Source organism: Neovison vison, chromosome 6 (genome assembly GCF_020171115.1).
Source record: "Neovison vison isolate M4711 chromosome 6, ASM_NN_V1, whole genome shotgun sequence".
In the NCBI taxonomy this organism is placed as follows: domain Eukaryota; kingdom Metazoa; phylum Chordata; class Mammalia; order Carnivora; family Mustelidae; genus Neogale; species Neogale vison.
Window position 1 is genome coordinate 11,226,651 of NC_058096.1, and position 25,148 is coordinate 11,251,798.

Sequence of the window (25,148 nt, forward strand, 5' to 3'; positions counted from 1 at the left end):
GCACAAAAAGCCAAATATAATCCCCAAAGCATTAATACTCAAGGACTAGACCAAATGTTATGTATTGGCATTAAAATTCCCATACAGTATAGAGCTATTCTTTAGAACACTGGCATTTAGTATAGAGCTATTCTTTAGAACATTCTCTACAATTCTTTAAAACATTCTCTACAGTATAGAGCTATTCTTCAGAACATTCTCTACAATGACAGCAAGTGAGCACTTGAAATGTGTCTACTAGGGCACAATGACATCAAGTGAGCACTTGAAATGTGTCTACTAGGGCAATAAATGAACTGATCTTTCAGTGGCCAGTAACTACATTGGACTATATGGTATGCATATGTGTGTGTACATAAACAGTATACAGTGGGTTATACTATATAGTGAACTTCAGAGCCTTAACCATCTTTTTAACGTTGCTCAGAAACAGGAATATGTCAAAGGTACCAAATGATGCTTCTTAAAAAGCCCTTCTAGGGGTGCCTGGGTGGCTCAGTGAGTTAAGCCTCTGCCTTTGGCACAGGTCCTGATCTCAGTGTCCTGGATCAAGCCCCACACGGGGCTTTCTGCTCAGCAGGGAGCCTGCTTCCCCTCTCTCCCCACCACCCCCCCGCCTCTGCCTACTTGTGTTCTCTGTCAAATAAATAAAATCTTAAAAAAAATTTTTTTTAAAGCCCTTCTAAAAGCAAGTGGGGAAATAATCTTAAATCTCATAGAGTAGTATTGTCAAGTTGTCATCAACAAGTCTTATTTGTTTCCCTTAATATACTGCAGATTTCTTCAAGTTTAATTATGATACTATAGTAATATTGTAAGTATTGTTAACAGGGGAAATGTTTAATTTCCTTTAGGCTAGAACTTATTCTAAGAAGTAAAATCTACGTAAGAGTATACTGAATTATAATTCCAGTTCTCATATTAATAAAAACCTATCCAAGTTATTTTATCTCTGTACTACAGCAACACCACCAATTACTTCTTCCATAATCCACAAGTGTCAGGAATAATGAAATCCATAGTATAACATGCATTTCACAGCCCAAATTATTAATTGTGTGCCTTCTGTATCTTCCTCATTTTAAAAAACCCTAAGTCAAAAAGAAAAACAAAAAAAACCCACACACACAAACCCTAAGTCAATTTACTTCTCCCTTTTGTCAACCCAACTACTTACATAAGTAAAACAATTACCTTAGGTATTCCTTACAAAGTCAATTAAAGGATATAAAAGGACTAAAAAGAAGTATTAGGAAGGGGTCTGTCAGATAAAGAAAAGAAGCCCTGTAATATGGCAATTACAATCTACAAAGATAACTGCAGGTATCTTAAAAGACAGTATAAAAGAAACCTTTTAATTTTAAGCACATGAAACTAAGAAAATGCATCTGACCTATATGTAAAATAGGATTTTAAAATACTTAGTAAAAATTAACAAGTTACAAAGAGGTTCATATAGAGAAGAAGATGACAACTACAAAAACAAAAGCCACACAAAATAGAGTATCTCAGTTGTCATGCACTGGGTTTTTAAACCACAAATTATGAATCTTTTTATTACATCATATAGTGTAACTCTTCTACATTTAATCTAAACTACAATAAGAAAACAAACAGATAACCTATTAAATGGTTCCAAGAAATTCAGTGTTAATCCCCGAGGAGAATCCAAGGAAAGAAGAATGCATGACAAGGCTGTATTTAACCATTCTAGCGCTGCCAGGACCCATGTGTTTAATTTTCAGTTAAAACTTACATCTTATTCCAAGAATTGAGTTTTCCTAAACTATAAATATAGAACTTCTACACTTAAGGAACTGTAGCTCCACTGGGATGTGAATTTTCAATAAACAAACCAGGCACACTGCCTACCTCCCTCTGGACCTCTAAACATTTATGATTAATAGTAAACCCAAGGAAATTTTATGTCAAAGATTACATTTAAATCTTCTACCCAGTAAGTCTCTATCCTAATTACCAAGAATTAGTGCCCCCAAGGACGATTTTTATGTATTAGTTTTCCAACATTTTTGATTTCACTGTTTTTGATTCAAATTCACACAAATAGGGTCAAAGTTCTGTAGTCACTCCTTACTGAGGATGCTGCTGGCTGGCTTCAGGGTAGGAAGACGATGCTATGGCAGTAAGGCACAGTCTGATGAGCTGATATTCCGTAAGATACGGATTTATGTTGATCCATCCACATCTATCCACTCACGCTTATGTCAAAGAGCACTCATGTGCAAGACAATTGGTGGGGTTAAGGATTACAGCAAAGCTAAGATCGAATCTGTGATCTTTGCTTAAATGTTTTAAGCTCAAAACTAAAAAAAAACCACAACTCCATTTACATTAAAATGAAAGAGATTGGTAAGTTAAAAAAAAAATACTACTCATTTAAAACATGACCATTTTAAAGAACTTTCCTTTTAAAACTCTACAAAAAGGCTTTATTTCAACCCCTGACAGGGAATCAAAAGGGTCAATGCTCCCATAAATGACACCAACAGTATTCCACAAACACTGGTATATAGAACATAATCTTACAAATGAATTTGCAAGATACAGCTAAGTAACTGGAACTAAACATTTTATATTGTGACCATTTCCTCGAGGTGTTTACCATTACTGTTGTATAAAAGTAGAGACCTAAAAGGCAAAACAAAACCCTACTCCTTTTCCTCTTGTAAAACTTTTGGGATTGTTTCTGCTTAAAATTAAAGTTAACCTATGTATTTTTTCAGTCTCATCTTCTAAGAAACTAGTTGTATATAACCTCCCACAGAAGAAATCCACTTTTTTAAGCCCTCTGAACTTTTTCTGCTGCTTTCATGAAAGACCGCTTAATATTAAATTTGAACACCCAACTTTTCCCCTCGGGATTTCTTTGAAATAATTCCCCCCAATTTTTAAAATGTGACAACGAATTTGGAGGAGAGACATGGCTAAGGCACCTCACTATCAGTGTCAAGACTGAAAATGGCAGAGTATTAAACTTCAAATATATATATAATGTGCATATATATATATATATATATATATATATAACATAGTCTTAATCAAAAAAACACATTCATCAGGATTCACTAAGCATTTTTCCCATGTTCAACTAAGGTTAAAATAGTTATGATCACGTCTCAGGATAATCCCTTGGAATTTTTCAATATTTCTAGGGCTTCACTCGCCTGAAAATTTTTTCTCACATAAATAATCTTCTTGTGTTTTTCCCAACTCTGTTAAATGAGTTAACCAAAAGCATATGTATCAGAATTTCTAAGTAAGTCTGTTTGGCCCTCATATCATGATTTATATTCAGCTACTACAAGATTTAAGTCAATTGCAAATGTCAGTTAACCTTTACCTCTTGAGATGTGCAGGTAGCCTGATATGGGGAATTAGCAACTGAACTACTGTACTGGCTTTACTAAAACATTGTCCAAACCAACTATGCCTTCCTCACTGGTGATAGTTTAACTTGCTTCAACTGCTGAATCCCATGTAAATATAAATCATCACTGGGGACTGTAAGTTGCATTAGCTAATTATCATGTCTGGCTTCATCATATAGAACTTGTTCTCTCTCAAAATGCCACAGGTCCAAAAAACAAAAACAAAAAACCACACCACAGTGAAAATGTCACCTGTGAATAGCCCAGGGCAAAAAATACACTATCAAAAGATTTCTGATTTGGGTTCTGTTCACTTTCTGATTTTACAAACAGGATTTATTTGTAATAATGGAGGTGTTTAGTGGAAAATGATATGGCCAATGAAGGGAACCCGAGTTGGAGAGAACAGGTCTCTCTGACCTATGTTATCCCAGAACTGCAAGAAAAGAAGTGGGGAAGAAGTCCCACATTGTAAGGGCATCGTATCTAGTCCAGTGCTTGGACAAACATCTGGGCTTTGGAACCAAGGGCAAGAGGTGATAACTAGTCTATAGTATCATTCAAAACTCCCACCCACCCCTAGTAAGTCTCCACCCCCCCAGATCCCCCAAGCGTGATTTTGCACAACAAGTTAAATAAAAGTAAACTGTTTATTAAAAGATACAGCAAAGGTACAGATACAGAGATACATACAAAGATACAGATATATATATATATTTACATATATATACAGTCTTGCTGTTTTCATGTGCACTGTACTTAGCAGCACATTATTTAATCAGGCAGCATTTTAATGGGGTTGTTTTGACACGTGGCATTACTACTGCGTCATTCTGACAAGATACAACTATAGCCTCATGGAAATTTCAAGGTGTGAATTCCACTTCTCCAACTTTTAATAGTAGCAAAGGGGAAGGAGAAGGGAAATAGGAGTACCAAGGCTGAGCATTAGGTTAAACACAAGAATTCCAAAGGGCCAAGGTAACACAGGGAAGGGAAAATGATTCAAATTAAAGGCTATCTGACAACAACCCAGAGAAACCATTATTTAAGGGCAATGGACTATGTATCCAAGATGCTCACACATCAGCCTACAATGACCTTTTCCAATCCAGTTCTTGTGTTGAACCTGAGGATCTGCCTCTCTCTGCTCAATCCCTCCACCCAGGAGATTTGCTACCACCAAAATCTAGAGCTATAGAGCCTTGAAGCAAAACGGGAAGCTAAATAGTTGTACCTTGGGCTACCTTCCCATAAGTGCAAGGAGGGCCCAATGTTGGGTAGGGATGTGATAACACTGTTCTCTGCAATTCGATGCTTTTCACTTTGTGGCTTGGTTCCACAAAGTGAATTGCATCGAGTTACTGTCAAATGAGAAGCTGCGGGTTGTTTCATCTGTCGTCTAACCCGGCCCTGCCGTTTAACCCGGCCCTAAGAAGAGTGAAACAGAATCCAAATCAGATATAAGGTAACAATAAAATGGGAGATTCAGGTATTAAAAAACAAAAAACAAAAAAACACAATATTCCTCTTACTTACCTCAGAGGGCAAATTGCTGCTGAAAACATTATCATCATCTTTGTTTTCTTCACCATTTTTCTCTACAGGAACCCATTCTCCATACACACTATCTGCTTCTTTTTTTCGATGCTGAGATCCAGACGACACAGGAAACTCTTTCGTTAACGTTACCTGGCTTTTTGGTGGAGTTGGCTTTGCCGCAGCAATCTAAAAAATAATGTATTTCCTTAATTAAAACTGAAAAGACTTTCAACATAATCGGAAAACAGTTTCGTTCATTTTTTCTCACAGTACATAATCCAAAAATTAAAACATTAAATTCGAGTTTTATTTAATCTCTATGCTGTTTCATCAAGCCATAAACTCTAATACTCACATTCAGATTGAAAAAAATGGGTTTGGGTTCACTGAGTTTAAAGGGATGATGATAAAAAGGAGGTTCTTCTTCCTCTTCGTCTGAAACATGAGGTTTATTCACTATCACATCATCATCTTCTTTACTCTGTGCGATCTGTTTGCATTTCTTAAAAAAATAAAAACAAGAAATAAATCTTACACTTTATATGGAATAAAATGCAATTAAAAAAATCAAAACCACATAAAATCAACTTTTAGCAATAAAACAAGATTAACAACAGGTTTTAGGTAAGTAACTTAGCTTATTAGCTATTATTTAAACACACTCTAGCTGGTCAGTCAGTCAACAACATTTATTGAGCACCTACTATGTGCAGAGCACTGTACTGGGCACTGTCCAGGGAATACAAAAAAAAAAAAAAAAAAAGAAAAAAAAAGAAAAAGTAGAAGACATGGTCCCTGCTCCCAAGGAGCTTACAATCTAGTTCAAGAAAGAGAATTACATACACGTGAAATAATTGAGGAACGCTTTTACAGAGCAACACAATTAACAAGTGCAAACTGATATAATACAAACTGAGTACATAAGTGCTGAAACAACAAAAGCTTAAGAGAAAACAGAATCAGGCAGAATTTGGTAATCAAGGGCTATTTCTTGAAGAGTTCTAAGCCAGATTTTCATAGTTAAGAACAAGGATTGGCAGGAAAAGAAAAAGAGTCATCCTAGTTAGATGGTGATAAAAAGGTGAGAAACTTACTGGAAGAAAAAAAGGTCTGAAAATGAGGCTTAAAAACATAAGGGAAATACTAAGCGTTCACAAGGTTTTAGATAAGGAGCTGAGATTTGATACGCAAATAGAAGCTTTCACTAAGTTCTTAAATTAAAAAAGTTGTAATTCATATTGCAATAAATCTAAGTTTGAAAACAGATTAAGGAACTATATGAACCCCCAAATGCATGGCAAAATAAAAAATGTGAAACTTCTCCAACTGGGTTAGATGTAATTGTCTCTCCATAAATGTTCAGTAAGTTGAGTCTCTAAAGGAACAAACTCAAGAATGAAAAATAAGGCATGATGGAGAGGTGTTAACTGATGAGGTCTGACACATAAAGCTAAGTCCATTCCTTCCTGAGAAGCTAAGGAACAGACTCCATTACCTGGCTTTATAAAAAGGTCAGAATAAATTTGGTGGACTTGTCTATACAAGCAGAATTTGTCACATCCATCATCAATTGAAAATGTTACAATAGGATAAAAAGCTCAACTGGCCAAAAAACACAGAGTATATACCAAGCTTGTAAAGGGGAACAGAATATATTGACAGTGGCAGGCTGGCATAAGGCTAGCCAATAACAAGTTTCAATATATGAAACAGCATGATATTTCTGGATCCTAGCAGCAGTATTTCAGCGTCCTCCCAAAAAAAAAATAATAAAAATAATATTAACAAAACAAAGCCAAAAAAAAGCCTCAGTTGAAAAGATCAAATTCTTAAAAACAAAAGTAAGTGTGTTTAAAATATGTTACTGCCAAAACCCGAACCGCAGGAAGAACTGATAATGGCCGGCCATTATCACCAATGGCTGGTACCAAACAGCCAAAACCCGAAATGTTGATGCGTAAGAAGTTCCTTTCAGGCAATGGCCAGCTATTCTCATTAATTTCCAAGCTCCGGTGGCAAAAGATCATTTCTGAAGATTGTCTGTGTCTTTGCGTATATGCAGTATACTCGTGGCGATCAGTGAACACGTCGTGAATGGAAACGAAACTGTAGGCGAGCTTCTGCGTGTTGCTCACTCAACACCTCCTCCATTCAAACGAACCGTCCCACTCCTCAGTCAGTTTGGCTTCTAAAACTGGAAAGCAAAAGTAATGGGAAGTAACTTTTAGCTAGCGGAGCTTAGCCATCCCGGATAATGGCCTGCTAAACAGAGCTTCTGCCGCTGCCACATCTGTATTTCGGGTTTTGGCCACTCGGTGCCAGCCATTATCAGTTCAGCCCACAATTCGGGTTTTGGCACGCTCCAGAGTCAACATCACTGAAATAATCCATTTAAGAATGTAAACAAATTCTGTCTAGCTTACCTCAGTTAGTTCTTCTATAGTAGCTCCTCCTGACTTTTTAGCTACTTTCTCTTCTATTGTAGGTGGAGGTGCAGGCTTTAGGTTTGGCGGTAAAGGAACACCAGCCTTAGCACACATGGCAGCTGCATTAGCTTTGGCTATTTCAAGTAACTGAGCCTTATCTGGAAGAGGAAAATATAAGCAGTTTTCCTACAGGCTAATACACTTTGTATTATCTAAAGTCTTACATGGCAACAAAATTAAAGGCATCAATTTTCTGCCCTAATATACAGCTGTGATCCAATCACTCCTTGGCTGAGTTTTTAAGTAAATGACGCTAGTAAGTTGACATTTAGCTTCCCATTCAAATACTATACAAAATAGCTAAATTATACAATGATCACTCTAACACACACACACACACACGGCATAGCCTTCTTTATTTTCCTATGATGCCCTTGAACTTTCCTTCTAATATCTGACATTTTAAATCACTCTTTAAGCCAAGTACAAGTGCCAACTCTTCTAACAGGACTTAAGTCAGAATTTAACACTTCTCCAAAGTGCCTTACCTATACCAGTACTTACAGTAATCACCACAATCTGTTTTTTTTGGCAGGTTATGATTTAGTAAAAGAGACATATATGCATTTTATTCACGTCTCCTCTACCAACCTATAATCACTTCAAAGATGTCATTCTATGAATAAAAAAATAACTCAACTTTTATTGAACTGGATGCATTTTCCCTCACTGTTCTGTTAGGGCCTTTTTCTTTGGACTGACCTAGAAATGTCCAATCTACTAAGGTAATGATAAATTATCCAGTACTACTGCAGGTAGTAATACACTAGCCATCAAGTTTTAATCATCCCCACACACTTCTTACATCAAGAGAAACAAGTGCACTTCACTTTTTAAAGCAGATTATTAAAATACAAGTCATTTTAGTAAATTTAACTTTGTTTTGCTAATATCACCCACCCAGATAAAAACTCCACACATGCAAAATTCCCTATTCACTTCCGTTCGGTTCTTTATCCCTTATACCAATCAGAATTACCTTCACACAGATTTAACAGCCCTGTGTTGCCATTTTCAAACATGTAACTTACTAAAAAAGAGATACTGTAATTTTAGGCCTATTTCTAAGAATCTATGTTGGAATAGATATAATAAAACAATTGAGCATATAAGCCTTGTCATTAACTAGACTTGTACTTTCTATCTTTATTTATGGAAGATAGCTGAAGCAAACTAAAACTTTCAAGTATGAAAACACTTTGGTTCTAACACAGTCCAAAACAGGCCTTTTAAAAAAATAAAAAACAAAAAAACAAAAACACCTCTAATTATAAGTGTATTTATCCCTACACAATTTCCAAATACAAGCGAATCTAATTACCACTGACCCTTGAATAATGAGAAGGGTTAAAGGCACTGGCTGACTCCTGTGTAGCTGAAAACTGCATGTAACTTTTGACTACCCAAAAACTTAACTACTGATAATCTACTGGTGACTGGAAGCCTTACTGACAACATAAACAGATCAACACATATTTTGTGTATGTATTACATGCTATGTGCTAAAGAAAAAAAAATTTTTAAATCATAAGGAAAATACGATACTACCACCTCATTTATGAAAAATATCCACATGTAAGTAGACCCATCCAGTTCAAACCCATGTTCCCAGAGTCCACTAAAGAAACTTAAAGACAGAAATACTTATTGTCAACCAATCACCCTTTTCTGACTCTAAGATCAGAAAACAATTATTTAAGACATTCTCTATTACGATGCCATCAATTAAAATGACTTACTCAAATCTGTTAGACGTTTAGGTGATCTGCCTCTTTCAGAAGACCTGGACCGTTTACGGCGGATGGGAGATCTGCTAAACCTTCTTCTCAATGGTGTTCGTGATCTCCTTAATCTCACTGGTGAGATACTAAAGCTTCGTCTCCTTACCACAGACCTCGATCTTCTCCGGCGACTAGGGGTACGGCTCCGGCGGCTTGGGGTACGGCTCCGGCGGCTTGGGGTGCGGCTCCGGCGGCTAGGGGTGCGGCTCCTACGGCTAGGCGTGCGGCTCCGGCGGCTTGGGGTGCGGCTCCGGCGGCTTGGGGAAATACTAAAGCTCCTCCGCCCCACAGATCTAGATCTTCTTCGACGACTTGGAGTGTGACTCCGACTCCGACGACTTGGGGTGCGACTGCGAGCTCTAACTGTTTTCCGGTTATCCCTGGAACTTGATCTTTTTCTTTTTCTTTCCCTGGACTTTGACCTGTGCTTTGGAGATCTTTTGCGCTTCTCTTTTGATACAGAGCGCCTTCCTCTAGACTTTGACCTTGACCTGCTGCTCCTCCTCCTGCGTCTCGAACGGGACCTTGAACGCGTTTGAGAGCGATGAGACTTGGACTTAGATGATCTCTTCCTTGCCCTAGAACGAGATTCGCTGGTACGCTTGCGTGATTTGTGTTCAGAAGACTTGGAACGCTTACTTCTAGATCTTAATGAAGAGTCCCTTTTCTTCTCCTTCTCACCTTTGTCCCGGTTTTTGTTTTTCTTGCTTTTCTCATGTGTGTCCTTAACTTTTACAAAAATTTCATAATCATCTTTTTCCTCTGAAGAAGACTCTGAAGCTCTTTCTGGTATACTGATTACAACTGGACTGGCAGCAGATTTGTCACGTTCAACCTCACTTGGAAGTAAAGGTCCCTCAATGCCAGCTCTAAGGCTTGTAAGACGTTCCATGTCCTTAGGAAGTAATGGTCTTACTAAATCTGCTTCATTAATATCATCAATAGTGGCAGAAAATCCTGAATCTGACTGTATCTCTTTAGTAGGGAGAGGTACTTCTTTATCTTCTCCACTGCTTTCTTTAGGACTGAGAGCAACTGCTAATGTCTGGTCACAGTCTTTTATAGATAATGGTCCTTCTGCATCCTTATTAATAAAGTTATTAGATGGTAAATCAAGATGAATGTCTTTAGCAGGCAAAGGTCCCTCTATGTCAGCTTCGCTACCACCACTAGGGCTAGTGGAAATTATCATGTCATGTTCAGTATCTTGAGCAGTTAAAGATACTTCAACATCATAATTACTAACTGAACCAAGAGCAGATGCTATGGCAAATTCAATACCCTTACTCGTTCCCACTGCATCAGGTTCAAGAGCAAGGGGGCCAGCAGAAGACAGAGTTCCTCCATCAGCTTCACTAACACTAGAGCAGGTATCCAATACTGTGCATTGTTTAGTCTCACTGATCGACAGAATATTCCCTTCACCAATTTCACCAACAGCACCAGTACTGGCAGCAGACGCTGTATTATGTTCCATCTCTTGAGCAACGAAATGATTGTTTGTTTTAAGGTCTGTATCTGTACCATGTTCACTTTCATATGGGTCGTTCTTCAGGTGTCCTTCAGCATGTGGCTCTTCATCTGAATGCATGGGAATCTCCTGCATGCCAATCTCTGGAGCTGTATTTTGATCACTAGATAGTAAATTCACTCCTTTTACAACACTCGACTCCAGTATCATTGGTGTAGACTCTAAAACCATCTCAGTTGGTATTACTTGGGTCTGCTCTGAGACAGTGACAGCAGGCTCTGAAATTATCACAGTGGGTTCTTGGACAGGAACAGATGGTTCTGAAACAACTGTATTAGGCTGAGGGACTGACACTGCTGGTTCCAGCACAGGCACAGTAGGCTCCAGGGCAGAAACAACTGGCACAGGAGTGGTAACATGCTCAGATTCAGCCAAGGCCAGGGTCTCCGGGACACCCTCAGCAGGTGTGTCTGGAACAGCCACAGCTACTGGGTCAGAGACAGCCACAGCTGTTGGGTCAGGGATAGCCACGGCTGGGGGCTCTAGGACAGCTGCCGCTGGGGGCTCTGGAACAGTCCCTGTTGGTGGCTCTGGGACAGCCACAGCTGGGAGCTCTGAAACAGCCATGGCTGGCAGCTCTAGAGTGCTCTGTGATGCCTCTGGATTAGCTGCAGCTGGATCCAAGAGAGAAAGAGGCACCTCTGAGGCATGTCCTGAAGCTTTCATGGAATCAAAGGTTTCTGCTGTCTCAGACATAACTGAAGGCTCTGATGTTAATACAGTTGGTTCAGCTGACATTATGGTAGTTTCAGATACCATGTAAGTCACTGCTCTCTCTGGAACAACTTGATGTTCTTCTGCTACTACAGCAGACTCTACAGGTGTTGATGTAACCGAAGACTCTGGCTCTAATGCTGGGTCAGGAACAGTCACAGCAGCCTCTGACACTAACGCTGAAGGATCTGATGCTGACACCGAATAATTAGCAGGCAATGCCGAAGGCTCGGAAATCTCACTTTGACTCACAGAAGGTTCAGACAGCGACACAGACTCTTCAGGAGGTAATGCGGGCACCTCAGTAGGCCAAGTATTTTCAGCTGTTAATGCTGACTGCTCAGTAGGTAATGCTGGACCCTCTGGTGGTTCCTCAGGAGGCAATGGTGGTGTCATTGGTGGCTCCTCAGGTGGCAATGGTGGCATTGTTGGAGGCTCTTCAGGAGGCAAAGGTGGCACCATATATGCCTCCGTATATGTATCAGTATAAGAATCGGTGTAAGAATCAGCTGCCATAGACATCATTGAACGATCAGCAGTGTAAGATGACATCATAGATCGGTCAGCTGCAGAGTACGATGACATCATAGACCGGTCAGCAGCAGAGTAGGACGACATCATAGACCGGTCGGCACTCATGGACATCATAGATCGGTCAGCCATTGGGGACATCATGGAGCGCTCGTAAGCTGACATCATAGAGCGTTCGTAAGCTGACATCATAGAGCGCTCAGCCATAGGGGACATCATAGAGCGCTCATAGGCTGACATCATAGAGCGCTCATAGGCTGACATCATAGAGCGCTCAGCCATAGGGGACATCATAGACCGCTCATAGGACATCATAGAGCGTTCATAAGATGACATCATGGAACGTTCTGCAGCATAGGACATCATCATAGAACGTCTAGATGCTAACATCAGGGGTCTTGGTGCTAACCTATATGGCCTGGGGGCTATTCTATAGGACCTGGGTGCTATCCTATAGGGTCTAGGAGACATCCTATACGGATCAGGAGTTAGTCTGTAGGGATCATGGCCTAATCTGTAAGGATCTTGCCCTAACCTGTAGGCATCATGACCTAACCTGTAAGGGTCATGACCTAACCTATAAGGATCCTGAGCTAACCGGTAAGGATCCTGAGCTAACCTGTAGGGATCTGGAGATTTTGAACCCAACATTGCAGAATCTTGGGTACTAGATGCTAACATCTGGGCATCCATGGTACCAGATGCCAACATCTGGGCATCCATGGTGCCGGAGGCTAACATTTGAGAGTCCATAGTGCCTGATGCTAACATCTGAGAATCCATAGAGCTAGTAGCTAACATCTGGGAGTCCATGGTGCTGGTTGCTAACATCTGGGAATCCATGGTGCTGGTTGCTAACATCTGGGAGTCCATGGAGCTGGTTGCTAACATCTGAGAGTCCATGGAGCTGGTTGCTAACATCTGAGAGTCCATGGAACTGGTTGCTAACATCTGGGAGTCCATGGAGCTGGTTGCTAACATCTGAGAGTCCATGGAGCTGGTTGCTAACATCTGGGAGTCCATGGAGCTAGTTGCTAACATCTGGGAGTCCATGGAGCTAGTTGCTAACATCTGGGAGTCCATGGTGCTAGAGGCTAACATCTGGGAGTCCATGGTGTTGGACGCTAGCATCTGGGAGTCCATGGTGTTGGACGCTAGCATCTGGGAGTCCATGGTGTTGGACGCTAACATATGGGTCTCCATGGTGTTAGAAGCTAACATATGGGATTCCTGAGCCATCAAGGGATCCACTCCTACTGTTACAGAAGTCTCCCCCACTAATGTAGTAGGCAGCTCCTGTGCTACCGTATTATAGGATTCCAGCGCTGTCGTCGAGGGCACCTCCAGGGACTGCGACACGGTCATCGTTGACAGCTCCGTTGTCACCACAGACTGAACAGAGATCTCCAGCGCCACAGTTGCCACAGGCTGCCCAGGCAACTCTGGTGCCCCAGGCTGCCCTGGCAACTCCAGCACCCCCGTTGCCAGAGGCTGCCCCAAAAGCTCCAGTGCTCCAGCTGCCCCAGACTGCCCCGAGAACTCCAGTGCCCCAGTTGCCATGAGCTGCCCAGGCAACTCCAGTGCCCCAGTTGCCACAGGCTGCCCTGACAACTCCAGTGCCCTAGTTGCCGAAGGCAGCCCTGGCAACTCTGGCACCCCAGTCACCGAAGGCTGCCCTGGCAACTCCAGCGCTGTCGTTGCCACTGGCTGTCCTGGCAACTCCAGCACCATCGCTGCCTCAGGCTGCCCCAGCAACCCTGTTGCCGTTGTCACCTCAGGCTGCCCAGGATGTTCCACCGCTGTCATCCCCACAGGCTGCTCCAACTCTGACGTCGTCACAGGTTGTTCGGTCAACTCCATTGCTACTGTTACCGCAGGCTGCCCTGGCAACTCTACTGCTGCTGTCACCGCAGGCAGCCCTGGCAACTCCTGTGCCATCACAGGTGGCTCTGGTACCTCCTGTGGTGGCTCCAACCCCATGGATGGTGCTGGAAGCCCTGGTAATTCCTGCGACAACTGTGGCACTGATGTCGCAGAGGGCCCCGGCAACTCAGGCACTGCCGTCGCAGGGGGCCCTAGCAACTCAGGCACTGGGGTAGAAAGGGGGCCTGGCAACTCTGGCAATGGGGTAGCAGAGGGCCCAGGTAACTCCAGCACTGGAGTCACAGGGGGCCCCTGCAACTCCGGCTTGGAGGTCGCAGGTGGCCCCGGCAACTCCATCACTGAGGCCACCGACGACTCCGGCTGCTCCAACGCTGTGGTCTTGGGGAGCTCCGGCAACTCCTGTGGTCTTGTCATGGATGAATCTGCAATCTCCGATGGTACTTCGACAGGCTGCTCTGGCAATCTGACCCCTTCAGTTGCTGATGACTCTGGAAAATCCATTGTTGTTGATGTGCTTGGCTCAGGGTGCACCTCAGTAGATATCTCAGACAATAACACAAGGGTTTCTGAAGGCTCTAGCCCTTTTGCTACTGGAGGTTCTAACATGACCTTTGATTGCTCTGGAGGTGTGGTCTCCAAAGATTTCAGCATAGGCTTCATCTGATACTCCATTGACATTGTTACAGCTGGCTCAGGTGACTTTAGCACTACTGTTGTAGTAGGCACTGGTGCCGTTGTAAAGGAATCCAGAATCTTTGTCATGGATGATTCCAGCGTGACTGCCACAGACTGCTCTGACTGCACTGAAATTGTTGATGTTGATGCAACTGACAGTTCTGCAGTTTTTGTAGCTGGCTTCAGAGTTTCTAAGGTGTGTGCCTCTGATACCTCCATTGATACCACAGGAGGTTCTAATACAACTGCAGGAGATTCACTGGTCTCAGAAAGGCCAAAAGCTCTTACAGGATGCTCCAGTGCCACCGCTGAAGGCTCAGAATCAAACTTCAAAAAGGAATCCGATTCTAAATCTATGTTCCCATCATGATGTGATTTCGCCTTTGATTCAGATTCTTCTGGCTGTCTTTTATACTTTTTTTCCTTTTCTTTCTTCTTTTTCTTCTTTTTATTTTTGTGCTTTTTATGCTTCTTTGACTTTTTGGTGGGAATTTCATCGGTAGGATCTGTTTGTACAGACACACATTTACTTTTTCTGGAGGCCTCCTTCAGGTCTGAAATTAAAGAAAATTAATTTTGTCAAACATTTCCCAAAGTAAGCTTAGCTAATAAAGCTCATAAACAAAATTTACATCCCCACATTAAAACATCATAGTGTAAAGCTTCTTGTTAAATAAAGTTGCCAAATAAACTATTTTCTAAGAACCAATTATCTAAAGACTGAAATTTTTCCAAGTACTTCTTTCTACAACTACAAAGTCTGGGTTAAAATAAGTTCTCAGTTTATCACAAAAACTTGAAAGTCACATTAAAATGTGTTTTACTAAACCTATTTACAACTATTTTTTCCACTCTCAAATTATAGCACGCTACTTTCAAACTACACTTAGAGAAAAATTTCCTATTATCAACTGCTAAAATTCCTTTAAAAATACATATTATATGATTTTTAATGACTATTTAATAAGTCTATTTATACAAAAAGCAACATGGCACTGGCTCTGAAACAGACAATCTGCTTTCAGATCCTGAATCAATTACCACTCACTAGATGAATGAACTTGGTGAAATTACGGACACTGTTGTCTCCTAGAGTTAGAGGACAAAGTGAAGTTAAAACATACAAAGTACACGGAACAATGCCTGGCACATAGTAGGCCCTCAGCAAATGCTGGTGATTGCTTTTACATACACAAAGGGCTAAACAACTAACGTAAAGCATCAACACGAAACCTGAATTTTATCTCATCGCACCCATGTTACATTCTAAATAAAAACAGCTTTTCCTTCAACACTCTTCTAAAATTACTTAAGTAATCTTAAAGTCTTCACTTAAAAAAAAAAGTCAGTGCAGGAAAGAAATTCTTACACTCCTTTACATTTAACCCAAGAACATTGCACATCTGAAAGAAAAAAAAGCTTTTCTACTTTACAACTAGACTAATTTACTCTAATGCCAGTATCAAATTAGATAGATTTTACTGATCCCAGAAAAGCTAATCAGGCCACTAAGACTATGAAAAAAAAAGAATACATGACAAAATCCATTCCAAAGCAAAACAATTTTCTATTTCTTATTTATTATCCACCTAATGCTAGTCAGCTAAGTTACACTTAAAGAAAAAGTTGATACAGTCATAAATCTAAGTAGAGCTGAAATCTATGCTTTTTTTTTTTAACCATATCCTAGATCAAAAATAATAAAAATAAAAACCCATAACCACCCCATTTCCAAAACGGAAGACAGACTGTTCGGGTTTTTTTTAAGATTTTATTTTTTTGACAGAGAGAGACACAGTGAGAGAGGGAACAGAGCAGGGCAAGTGGGAGAGGGAGAAGCAAGCTTCCCACTGAGCAGGGAGCCCGATGCAGGCTTGATCCCAGAACTCTGGGATCATGACCTGAGCCAAAGGCAGACACTTAACAATTGAGCCGCCCAGGCACCCCCAGAAGATAGTTATTTTTATGGGTGATCATAGATCTTTCATTTTTAAGCATCAATTATTTAAATAATTCCTGAAACACTAAATACCAAAGCAATGATTCCTCTCCATTCATTGCACTTTTAAGAGGAACAGATGCAAAAACAAGGCCATCTCTGAGCTTGGGCTTTAAAAATAAAACCTCCCAGGGTTTTAAAATTATCACAGATTTGGTCCAGCTCCTGTACCTTCCCCAAAATGGACATTTACACCATTGTTCTATGAAAGCCCACATTCAAAATCCTGGTAGGGAGTCACTACAAAACTGAATCGAATCAAGTTATATTCCACCAACAAAGCAATCAAGTGTCAATGCTCACGTTTCAGTACAACTGTATTTTCAGATAAGACGATAAAGTCGTCAGGAAATAAACTCAAACTTACTGAAGTTTTAGAACTACTGAAGATTTTTTAAATACCCTGCAGTAAAAAAAATAGTATTAACTACTTAAAAATCTTTAAGTTTTTGAGACAGCTGATTATCTCCAGCTTACCTGGCTTATATCGTAGTTCTGTATCTAAGACCCCAGAAAGTACTTCCTCTATCTTCTGAACTATTTCTTCATTTGGGAGGCTCCTGGCAGAGGCAGCTGCATCACCTGCCTGGTTTCCTTCATTAGGTGTATTTGTTTCACCATTGAGCTGGCCTTCACTCCTTCCACTTGACAAGAAAAGTTATCAAGATTCATTATTACTTTTACCACACCATACAATGAATATTTATAACTCAGCTCATTAAAATAATCTGACATCGTTCATACATTTCACCATTTTTGTATTCAGATGACACTCCCCACCAACCATCCTTCCTTCACCCTATCTACTTAAAGTAGGTACACTTTCATTTTTACATACTTAATTTTCAGAACTACTAAAGTTAAAGGGAAAAAAAAACTTTAGAACAGCTTTCTAAACCTTAAAAAAATAATAAAATAATACCAGAAATCTAAACTGATTTAGATTTGGGTTGCTTGCATATTTATCTCAGGGCAGAAAAACTATCTCAATCATAAATCACAAATCCAAAGAATAATATACCACCTAATATACATGGTACAATACACCATTCTAATATTATGATAGAAGCTACAACCACAATAAAACCACATCTGTGCATAGAAAATAATCACCATAAACAGTATCAAGGAACAGTTACCACAAACATATGGAGTAAAAAAGGGTAAATTGTAGCCTCTGATCAATTTTAGACTGATCAAAATTACTGAAATACCGTTATCAAGTTTAAAAAGAAAAATACATCCATACAATTTTTACCCACTGATCAAGAATCCTGGTATTTTTCTGGCATTAAAAAAAAATCATGGGAAACAAGTGACTTTATTTATGCCAACAATAAATTATTATAGTAAATTAATATGCATTTTCAACTCACAGGGCTAGAAAAATCTTGAAATGAGAAGCATGTCACTTACCTAGTCATTTTTACTACTTTTTGTCTAAGTAAAATTGTTTTTGAAAAATAATCTCAACACATTCAATTTAATTAAAATTAGCTAAGAGATAAAATAATTATGCTCCACTACCTGATAAAAGTCTGAATGGTCAAAAACCAAAAAAATTTCAATAGTTAACTGTTATTTGAGAACACTTGGTTTTCTAACATGACTCGCATAATAATTAACATTTATTATTAATTAGCCACGGTCTACATTTCTTAACTCATTTAATCCTAACACAACTCAGTGATTAGCACTGACATTCTGATTTTACAAATGAGGAAAATGACACACAGAGAAGAACCTAACTGAAGTTCACGCAACTATTATGAGGTGAAGCTGGCATTCAAAACCAGAGCTCCTACCCTTAACCACCACAGACAAAAAGACAGCTCTTTACTACTTAAATGTCAGCCTCCTTACCCAAACTGATACATGTAAAAACAGATGGGACAATATGGCAAATATAGCTCACAAAATGACAAGCCAAATTTTGTTTTTAGATAGATAATGTATTACATACTATTTGACAAACTAAATATTCCTCTAAATTTACCTACTTTCTGGAGCTCTTTTACACTTTTCCTAAGCACTTACACATACACGATCACATTAGTAGAGCATGGATTTGATACTCAAGAGAATTACAACTTTAAAGTCTGTAAGAAAATAATCATCTTAAACCTATCAGATATTTATCTCAGTTACTGAAAAAGGAAAAAATTTCAAACCAACTAAATAGCTAACAATACATTCCTACAATAGAATTCTATGAAGCCATAAAAAAGGTCCCAAGACAACCGAGAATGTGAAAAAGACAAACTTGTTCACGATCAGATGAAAAAAAAAAAAAAACACGTAACAAGATCACACTTAACAAAATATGTGCATCTGTACACACAAGGAAAAAAAAATGAAAGAACATAAAGAACATTATTATGTGTCTCGTTTATTCTAAGGTTTTTACAATAAAACACTTGTTTCCCAAATACAAAAACAGATTTTTAGAAGATACAAAAAGACATTACAGCAAGCAAACACAATCATCGCCTTAAACTATTAAAGTTTTCAGAAAAATCATACTCCCTTTACCTCGACTTCTCTCATCATCTAAAAATCACTAATATATATAACAAAATTTAAAACAGCAATGAAATGAGTATGATTTCCTACTTAAACAATATACCCCGCAAAAATAGTGATTTTTAGCGGTACAACATACCATTCCCCCAATAACGCTGTTAATTTCAGCGCTTCATTTAAAATTGCGTTTTCAAATTCACGTACTGCTCTTCCTCTCGACTTTTAAAATATAACTAGCAAAAACATCTGAACCCGGAACAAATATTTAGGCTCTATATAATACTACAAGACAACCACGAACACAACATGACCAACAGCATTTTCCTTTCTGAATAAACATCTATTTCTTTGGAAATCTCTTCCTGTTCAAATTTTGTGGAACCAAAGGTAAACTACGCAAAGTCTAAGAGCAACGGCAAAAGTAGCGTGCTGGTCATACATGTCAATTGGGGCGGGAGCAGCCAAAAAAAAAAAAAAAAAAAAAAAAAAGACCTAAACACAAAGCCTACTATCCACTTGCCAAATTGAGAAATTAATACTAATTCAAAGTCCCTTTCCATCCTCACCTCGAACATTTCATCAAAGTACCTAACATTAATTTGTTAGCTGCCTTAACTTCAATTTCTAATCCATTAGAATGCTGCCTGGTAGAAGCCAGGGGACACCAGGGCCCGAATAATCTAATTAAAGGATCCCGACCCCCAAAAGATCTGAAGCGTGCAATAATAAAGCGGATTTAAGATTACTCAAGAAACGGCCGTTAGAGACCCTTTCCGGTCATAGGCACCGGCCGGCGAAATCCGCGGAGGCGGAGAGGGGGAGGGGAAACGCGGCGGCGGCGGAGCTGAGGAAGGAACTAGGCCCGTCCCTGGTGGACAACCAGGCCTACAAGTAGCTTAAAGGGAGGAGATTACCAAACGGGAAAGAAAAGTAAGCATCTTAACTCGGTTCTATTAGAGGGAGTCTGGGGTTACCTCAGAAAAAGCGAAGTTCCTCGCTGGAAAGGGAGGGAGCGGATGGGGGGGGGAGGGCCCGGAAAATGGATCCCAGGCCCAGGCGGGGCTGTAGCGGGGCCTGAGGCGAGGAACGACGGCGTCTCTGAAGAAAGGTGCCGGGGAGAGCTACACGGGGCCCTAGCGGTCCCTTGGGAGCAGAAAAGTCTGGGAAGCGTTTACCTGGAAAGCTCCTGTTGAATTTCCCGGAATTTACTGACCACGAAAGACCTAAAAATCTGCTCGATGTTGGTCGCCATGGCGTCCGCTCCGTTCTCTCAACTCCTCCTCGCTAGTCCTCCAGGCTCCCAGCATGCCTCGGGAGGAGGCGCAGCGGCCAATTCCGTCTCTCGGCGTCCTGATTGGCTTCTGTGGGAGCGTCCAGACTGGCACGCTCCGCCGCTGGGCCAATCAGTGAGCACGGCCCAGTTCTCCTCCGCTGTTTCTGAGCGGCTAGGGTAGAGGTGCTGACGTTTGCGCCGCGCACGACTATGTCCGCCATGTTAGTGACTGACGCAGGCGCCATTACAGGAGAAGTCTCTCTTGAGGCGACTGTGTCAGCTTAAGTTGTCGGTCTTTCAACAGTGTTTTGGGAGGCTTAAGAGGCTTACTAAATGCTCAAGACTATAGAGCATGAGAAAAGGAAGAAAGAAAGGCTACGTGGCTTGATACGGGGCCTCCGCCGTTTCTGGGTGGCGCCAAGTTGTTTTGGCAGGGAGATGCATCCGGAAAAGCATTAATCAACGCCCGCCCTCACTGTGGTGCGAAAAAGAACACGTTTTTACCCCCATTTTTTTTTCCCCATGGCATCTCATTAACGCTCCCCTCCCACCCTTTTTGTAAGCACTAGGCCAGAGGTCTTAAGAGGCCTGCCGTCCAAAGCCTGGTGCATTTCTAGTCTCGTCGGGATACCAAGCGGGTCAGGAGACTCTCCGCAGTAGCTGGCCAGCTCTGACTCGTTACCAGCACACAATTAGCTAATCGTGGGTTTAGCATTTCGGAGCTCCTCTTCCACAGAGCTCTGAAGGCTTCTGAGGAGGAAGAGAGACGTTACGTGGCGCCTAATACCACAGCGATAAACGCGCAAGGTCCTGCTGGCTTTACTGTGGAGTACGCGGAGGCCCGCGCACAGGAGCCAAACGCAATCGCACTTGATTACCTCGCTGCGGCCACCACCGGCCGCGCGCTGACCAATGGGGTGGTGCAGCCGACGGCGGGGCGGGGCGGGCGGGGAGAGGCGCGCGCCGGATTGCGCGGGGCCGACTTCCGGCGCGCGACGGGATCCCGGGCTGTGAGCGCGCCGACGAGCGTGCGTGCGCGAGCGGTCCGGCCGCCCTGTGGAGGTGCAGGAGCCTTCTCCGATTTTAAGTAAAGTACATTTATGCTTTGATTTGGGGGTTTAGTGTCAGGAATGGGATGAAACTGTAGAAACTCGTTTGGCTGTCGGAATTCTGGTCTTGTTTTTAAACGCCGTGGGTGGGGGTTGGCCATGTGCTTTTCACTTCTTGTAACTGAGGTTTACGTTGGATCTTCCAGTTTCCCCGCCTTGTAAGATGTCGGGCCTGGTACCTTTATGACTTTTTTAGGTCGTAAGCCTAAATTGCATATTTTCTGTTTATGCACTCGGTCTGTAGCCGACTTAGTGCACTTTTGTCATCGGTTTCTGCTTTGTGTTACTCACCTGTGTTATTCACCGAGCCCTTCGCAGAGGCTCCACCTGCCTCTTAATCTCGTTTTAAAGTTACCCAGTTAGATGACTGAGGCCCACGAAGGTTAAGTTCTTCATCGAATCCCAGCTAGTAAGGAAGGGGCAGTCTCACACCGAACCATAGCGCTTTGGAGGCCGGGCCTCCTAACCACCCCTCGAGTGGATTCCTTCAGGCTGAGGGTCAACGCTGTTTCTGTGATCCGCCGTAGGAACTAGGACAGTTTCCCTTTAGTGCTTCTCCTATTCAAACTAAGTGTATTTTTTCTCTAGATTTCAGAAAAAGTCTGTTTATTTCAGATATTTCAACACACGTGGCAAGTCTTTTCTGCTAAAATAGCTTTTGCCTCTCTGAGACAATAGTTCAGCAAAAATTTTTTTTCTTCCAAGTTTTCAGTGATCATAATCTCAATTGTTAAAAGAGCATCTGAATCCTCATTGCACACAACGGGAATCCGTAAAGTCAAGAGGCTTTACTTCCTCTTAGATATGTGACCTACAGCGAGTTATTTAACATGATTGGACCTAGTTCCTGTCTGTAAAATGAGGTGGTGATAGTACCTACCTCGCAAAAATTCTTAGATAAGTAAAGTAGTTCGTGAAAAGTATTTAGAACAGTATCTGGCACAAAGTAAGGACTCAAAAATTGTAAGTTTTTTGTATTATCATCTTAGATTTAAGTATAATCCTGGCATCACACAAGAAGTTACTGATTGATTTTCTGTTTTTTTTTTTAACTTTTTTTTTTTTTAGATTTTATTTATTTATTTGACAGAAATCACAAGTAGATGGAGAGGCAGGCAGAGAGAGAGGGAAGCAGGCTCCCTGCTGAGCAGAGAGCCCGAGGGACTCAATCCCAGGACCCTGAGATCATGACCTGAGCTGAAGGCAGCGGCTCAACCCACTGAGCCACCCAGGCGCCCTGATTTTCTGTTTTCAGTTTGCCTTCTACATAATGAAATGCCTTCTAGAGATTAGTAAATTAGTGTGACAGGGTATTCCTTTGGCTTTTCTTTTCCATTTAGTACTTCCTGTCCCTAATGTATGAATTTATATAAAAGTAAAAGATAGGGGCGGCTGGCTGGCTCAGTGGGTTAAGCCTCTTCCTTTGGCTCAGGTCATGATCTCAGGGTACTGGCATCAAGTCCTGAAGTGGGCTCTCTGCTCAGCAGGGAGCCTGCTTCTCTCTCTCTCTCTCTGCCTGCCTCTCTGCCTACTTGTGATCCTTGTCTGTCAAATAAATAAAATCTTTTTTAAAAAAAAGTAAAAGATAAAATATAAAAACATTTACTACTGCTGAGTGTCAGAAATTTTATTGGCTGTTTATAAATGTCATTTCCCCAAAAATGTCATTTCAGTTAGCCCTTATGTAGCCTCTCAAGGCAAGATCTCCTGTTTCCATCTTTTAAGATGTAAAGAAATGGAATTAGAGATGGGAAGAGCTTAGCCAAGATCATACTGCTCACTTGAGTTAGGTGTTGCATCCATCCTGCTAAGAATCAAATGCCAGAGTCAAAGTAAGACCTGTTCCAAGTTTGATTTTGCCTTCTCTACCAACTTCCTAACATATTACACTGACTTCTTAAATCAGGAGTCAACAAATTATGGCCATTGTGCCAGATCCTTCTTGACACCTGTTTTTATGCATTTCACCAAATAATTTTTACATTGTTAAATGGTTGGAAAAAAGGAAAAATGATATTTTTATGACATGTGAAGATAGTAAGATCCTCAAATTACAGTGTCCATAAATAAACATTCTCATGCTTATTCTTTATAAGCTTCTGGTAGCTTCTTATCACTTAGAGCAGAACAGAGACAAGCTATGACCTACCTCCCACTGCCTAGTTGTGTAAGGTTTTACTGGACATTGCCATGTTAGTCCATTTCTGTATTGTCTATTGCTGCTTTTGTGCCACAGTAACAGAGTTGACTTGTTACTACAGAGATTATATGACTCTCAAAGGTGAAAATATTTACTATCTGGTCCTTTACAGGTCCCAGTCTAAATATTTCTTTCAACTTAGAACTTTGAAGTCTATTATTTGTAGTATCACAAGGCTTAAAAGCAGGTACTTGAAATTTGGGATCTAAATTTGCAATGTTAGGATTCATGTTTAACAGAGGCTTGATGATTATAAGTCTATAAAGGTGGAAAAGTGAAGCCTAAAGAATGATTACTCATAGGTTTTTGTTTTGTTTTTTTAAACCAGGTTACAAGCTAAGTCACCATTTCATTCCTTAACCTAACTGTAGGCCAGTCTTCCTCATTTTTAAAATACCTCCCTTTGGGCAGTGGAACATGCAACTCTTGATCTCAGGGTGATGAGTTCAAGACCCACATTGGATGTAGAGATTACATACGTGCAGACCTCCCTAATCTTTGTGAAGTATAGTCATCCTCAAATTATGAGTCCTAATTTTTCACAAATGAATCTTTGGAATATTTAAATATTGAGAAATCACAATTTCTAATGTATGTGCATTCTAAAATAACAACTCTGGTTTTCTTTCTACAGCTTTTATTTCCCTTTTGGATTCCTGCTTTGCAGAGAGAGCAATGGCAGCCCGAGTACTTGTAATTGGCAGCGGTGGAAGGGAACACACACTGGCCTGGAAACTTGCACAGTCTAATCATGTCAAACATGTGTTGGTTGCCCCAGGAAATGCAGGCACTTCCTCCCTGGAAAAGATTTCAAATACTGGTAATCACCTTTCAGTGTAAGGAGTAATAGTTAATAATAGTCGATAGCTATGCAAATTCAAATGTTTTCCTTGACTTTAAAATTTATGTGGTAATTTGAATACTTGCCTTATGTTGTAAATTTTAGGTATCTTCTTGTTCAGAGTATGGCATTTCTTTATCTTAAATTAGTTTAAACCTTACAAAATATACCCATTGAAAAAGTCACAAGTACCTAAGGTTAAAGGCAATTTGATATGTATTTTTAGAAATGAAAAGTTGAGCAGTGATAGTAAATGTAAGTTTTGGTGATTCTAAGTCCTTATTAGACCTCAGTCTTTATCTCTTTCACTGGTAAAAGTGAAAAAATGATCAGTTCTTACGCTACATTAAATTCTTCAGTGGCTTCCTGTGGTACTTAGAATAAAACTCAGACCCCAATTCCTTAACATTCCTTCCAAAGCCCTTTACAATCTGGCTTCTGCCTGACTTTCCAGCCTGATATTTTATATCCTCTGTTTTCTTTTCACTGTGTTCTGTCCATGCAGTCCTATGAGTTTCCCAAACAGAGCTGCCTAGAATTTGGTATTTGTTTGTTTCTACCCCTAACATGACTGGCTCCTCATCATTCAGGTCTTAGTTTATCAGTTATCTCCTCAAAGAGGTCTTTCCTAAAGTTTTTAAGTAAAGCATGCCCCCCAATTCATTTGTTT

At 40.6% G+C, this 25,148-nt stretch overlaps 2 protein-coding genes across 4 annotated transcripts in view; one reads left to right on the plus strand and one right to left on the minus strand.

Moving 5' to 3' along the window:
- The window catches only part of SON (SON DNA and RNA binding protein), a 33,021-nt gene extending 12,647 nt beyond the window's left edge, over positions 1–20,374 (minus strand). Inside the window, 6 exon segments of the mRNA XM_044250985.1 lie at positions 4,929–5,117; positions 5,287–5,433; positions 7,355–7,515; positions 9,157–15,087; positions 17,010–17,176; positions 20,231–20,374. Of these exon segments, the coding sequence (XP_044106920.1) occupies positions 4,929–5,117; positions 5,287–5,433; positions 7,355–7,515; positions 9,157–15,087; positions 17,010–17,176; positions 20,231–20,307 (6,672 nt within the window). The 5' untranslated portion in view covers positions 20,308–20,374.
- The window catches only part of GART (phosphoribosylglycinamide formyltransferase, phosphoribosylglycinamide synthetase, phosphoribosylaminoimidazole synthetase), a 34,297-nt gene continuing 29,031 nt past the window's right edge, over positions 19,883–25,148 (plus strand). For 2 of the 3 annotated variants that reach the window (XM_044250986.1, XM_044250988.1), the window contains exons 1-2: positions 21,328–21,415; positions 24,272–24,457. In XM_044250986.1, the coding sequence (XP_044106921.1) occupies positions 24,313–24,457 (145 nt within the window). In that variant the 5' untranslated portion in view covers positions 21,328–21,415; positions 24,272–24,312. Of the gene's footprint in view, positions 19,986–21,327; positions 21,416–24,271; positions 24,458–25,148 lie in introns of those variants that run through there. The other variant, XM_044250987.1, reaches the window with a different exon arrangement.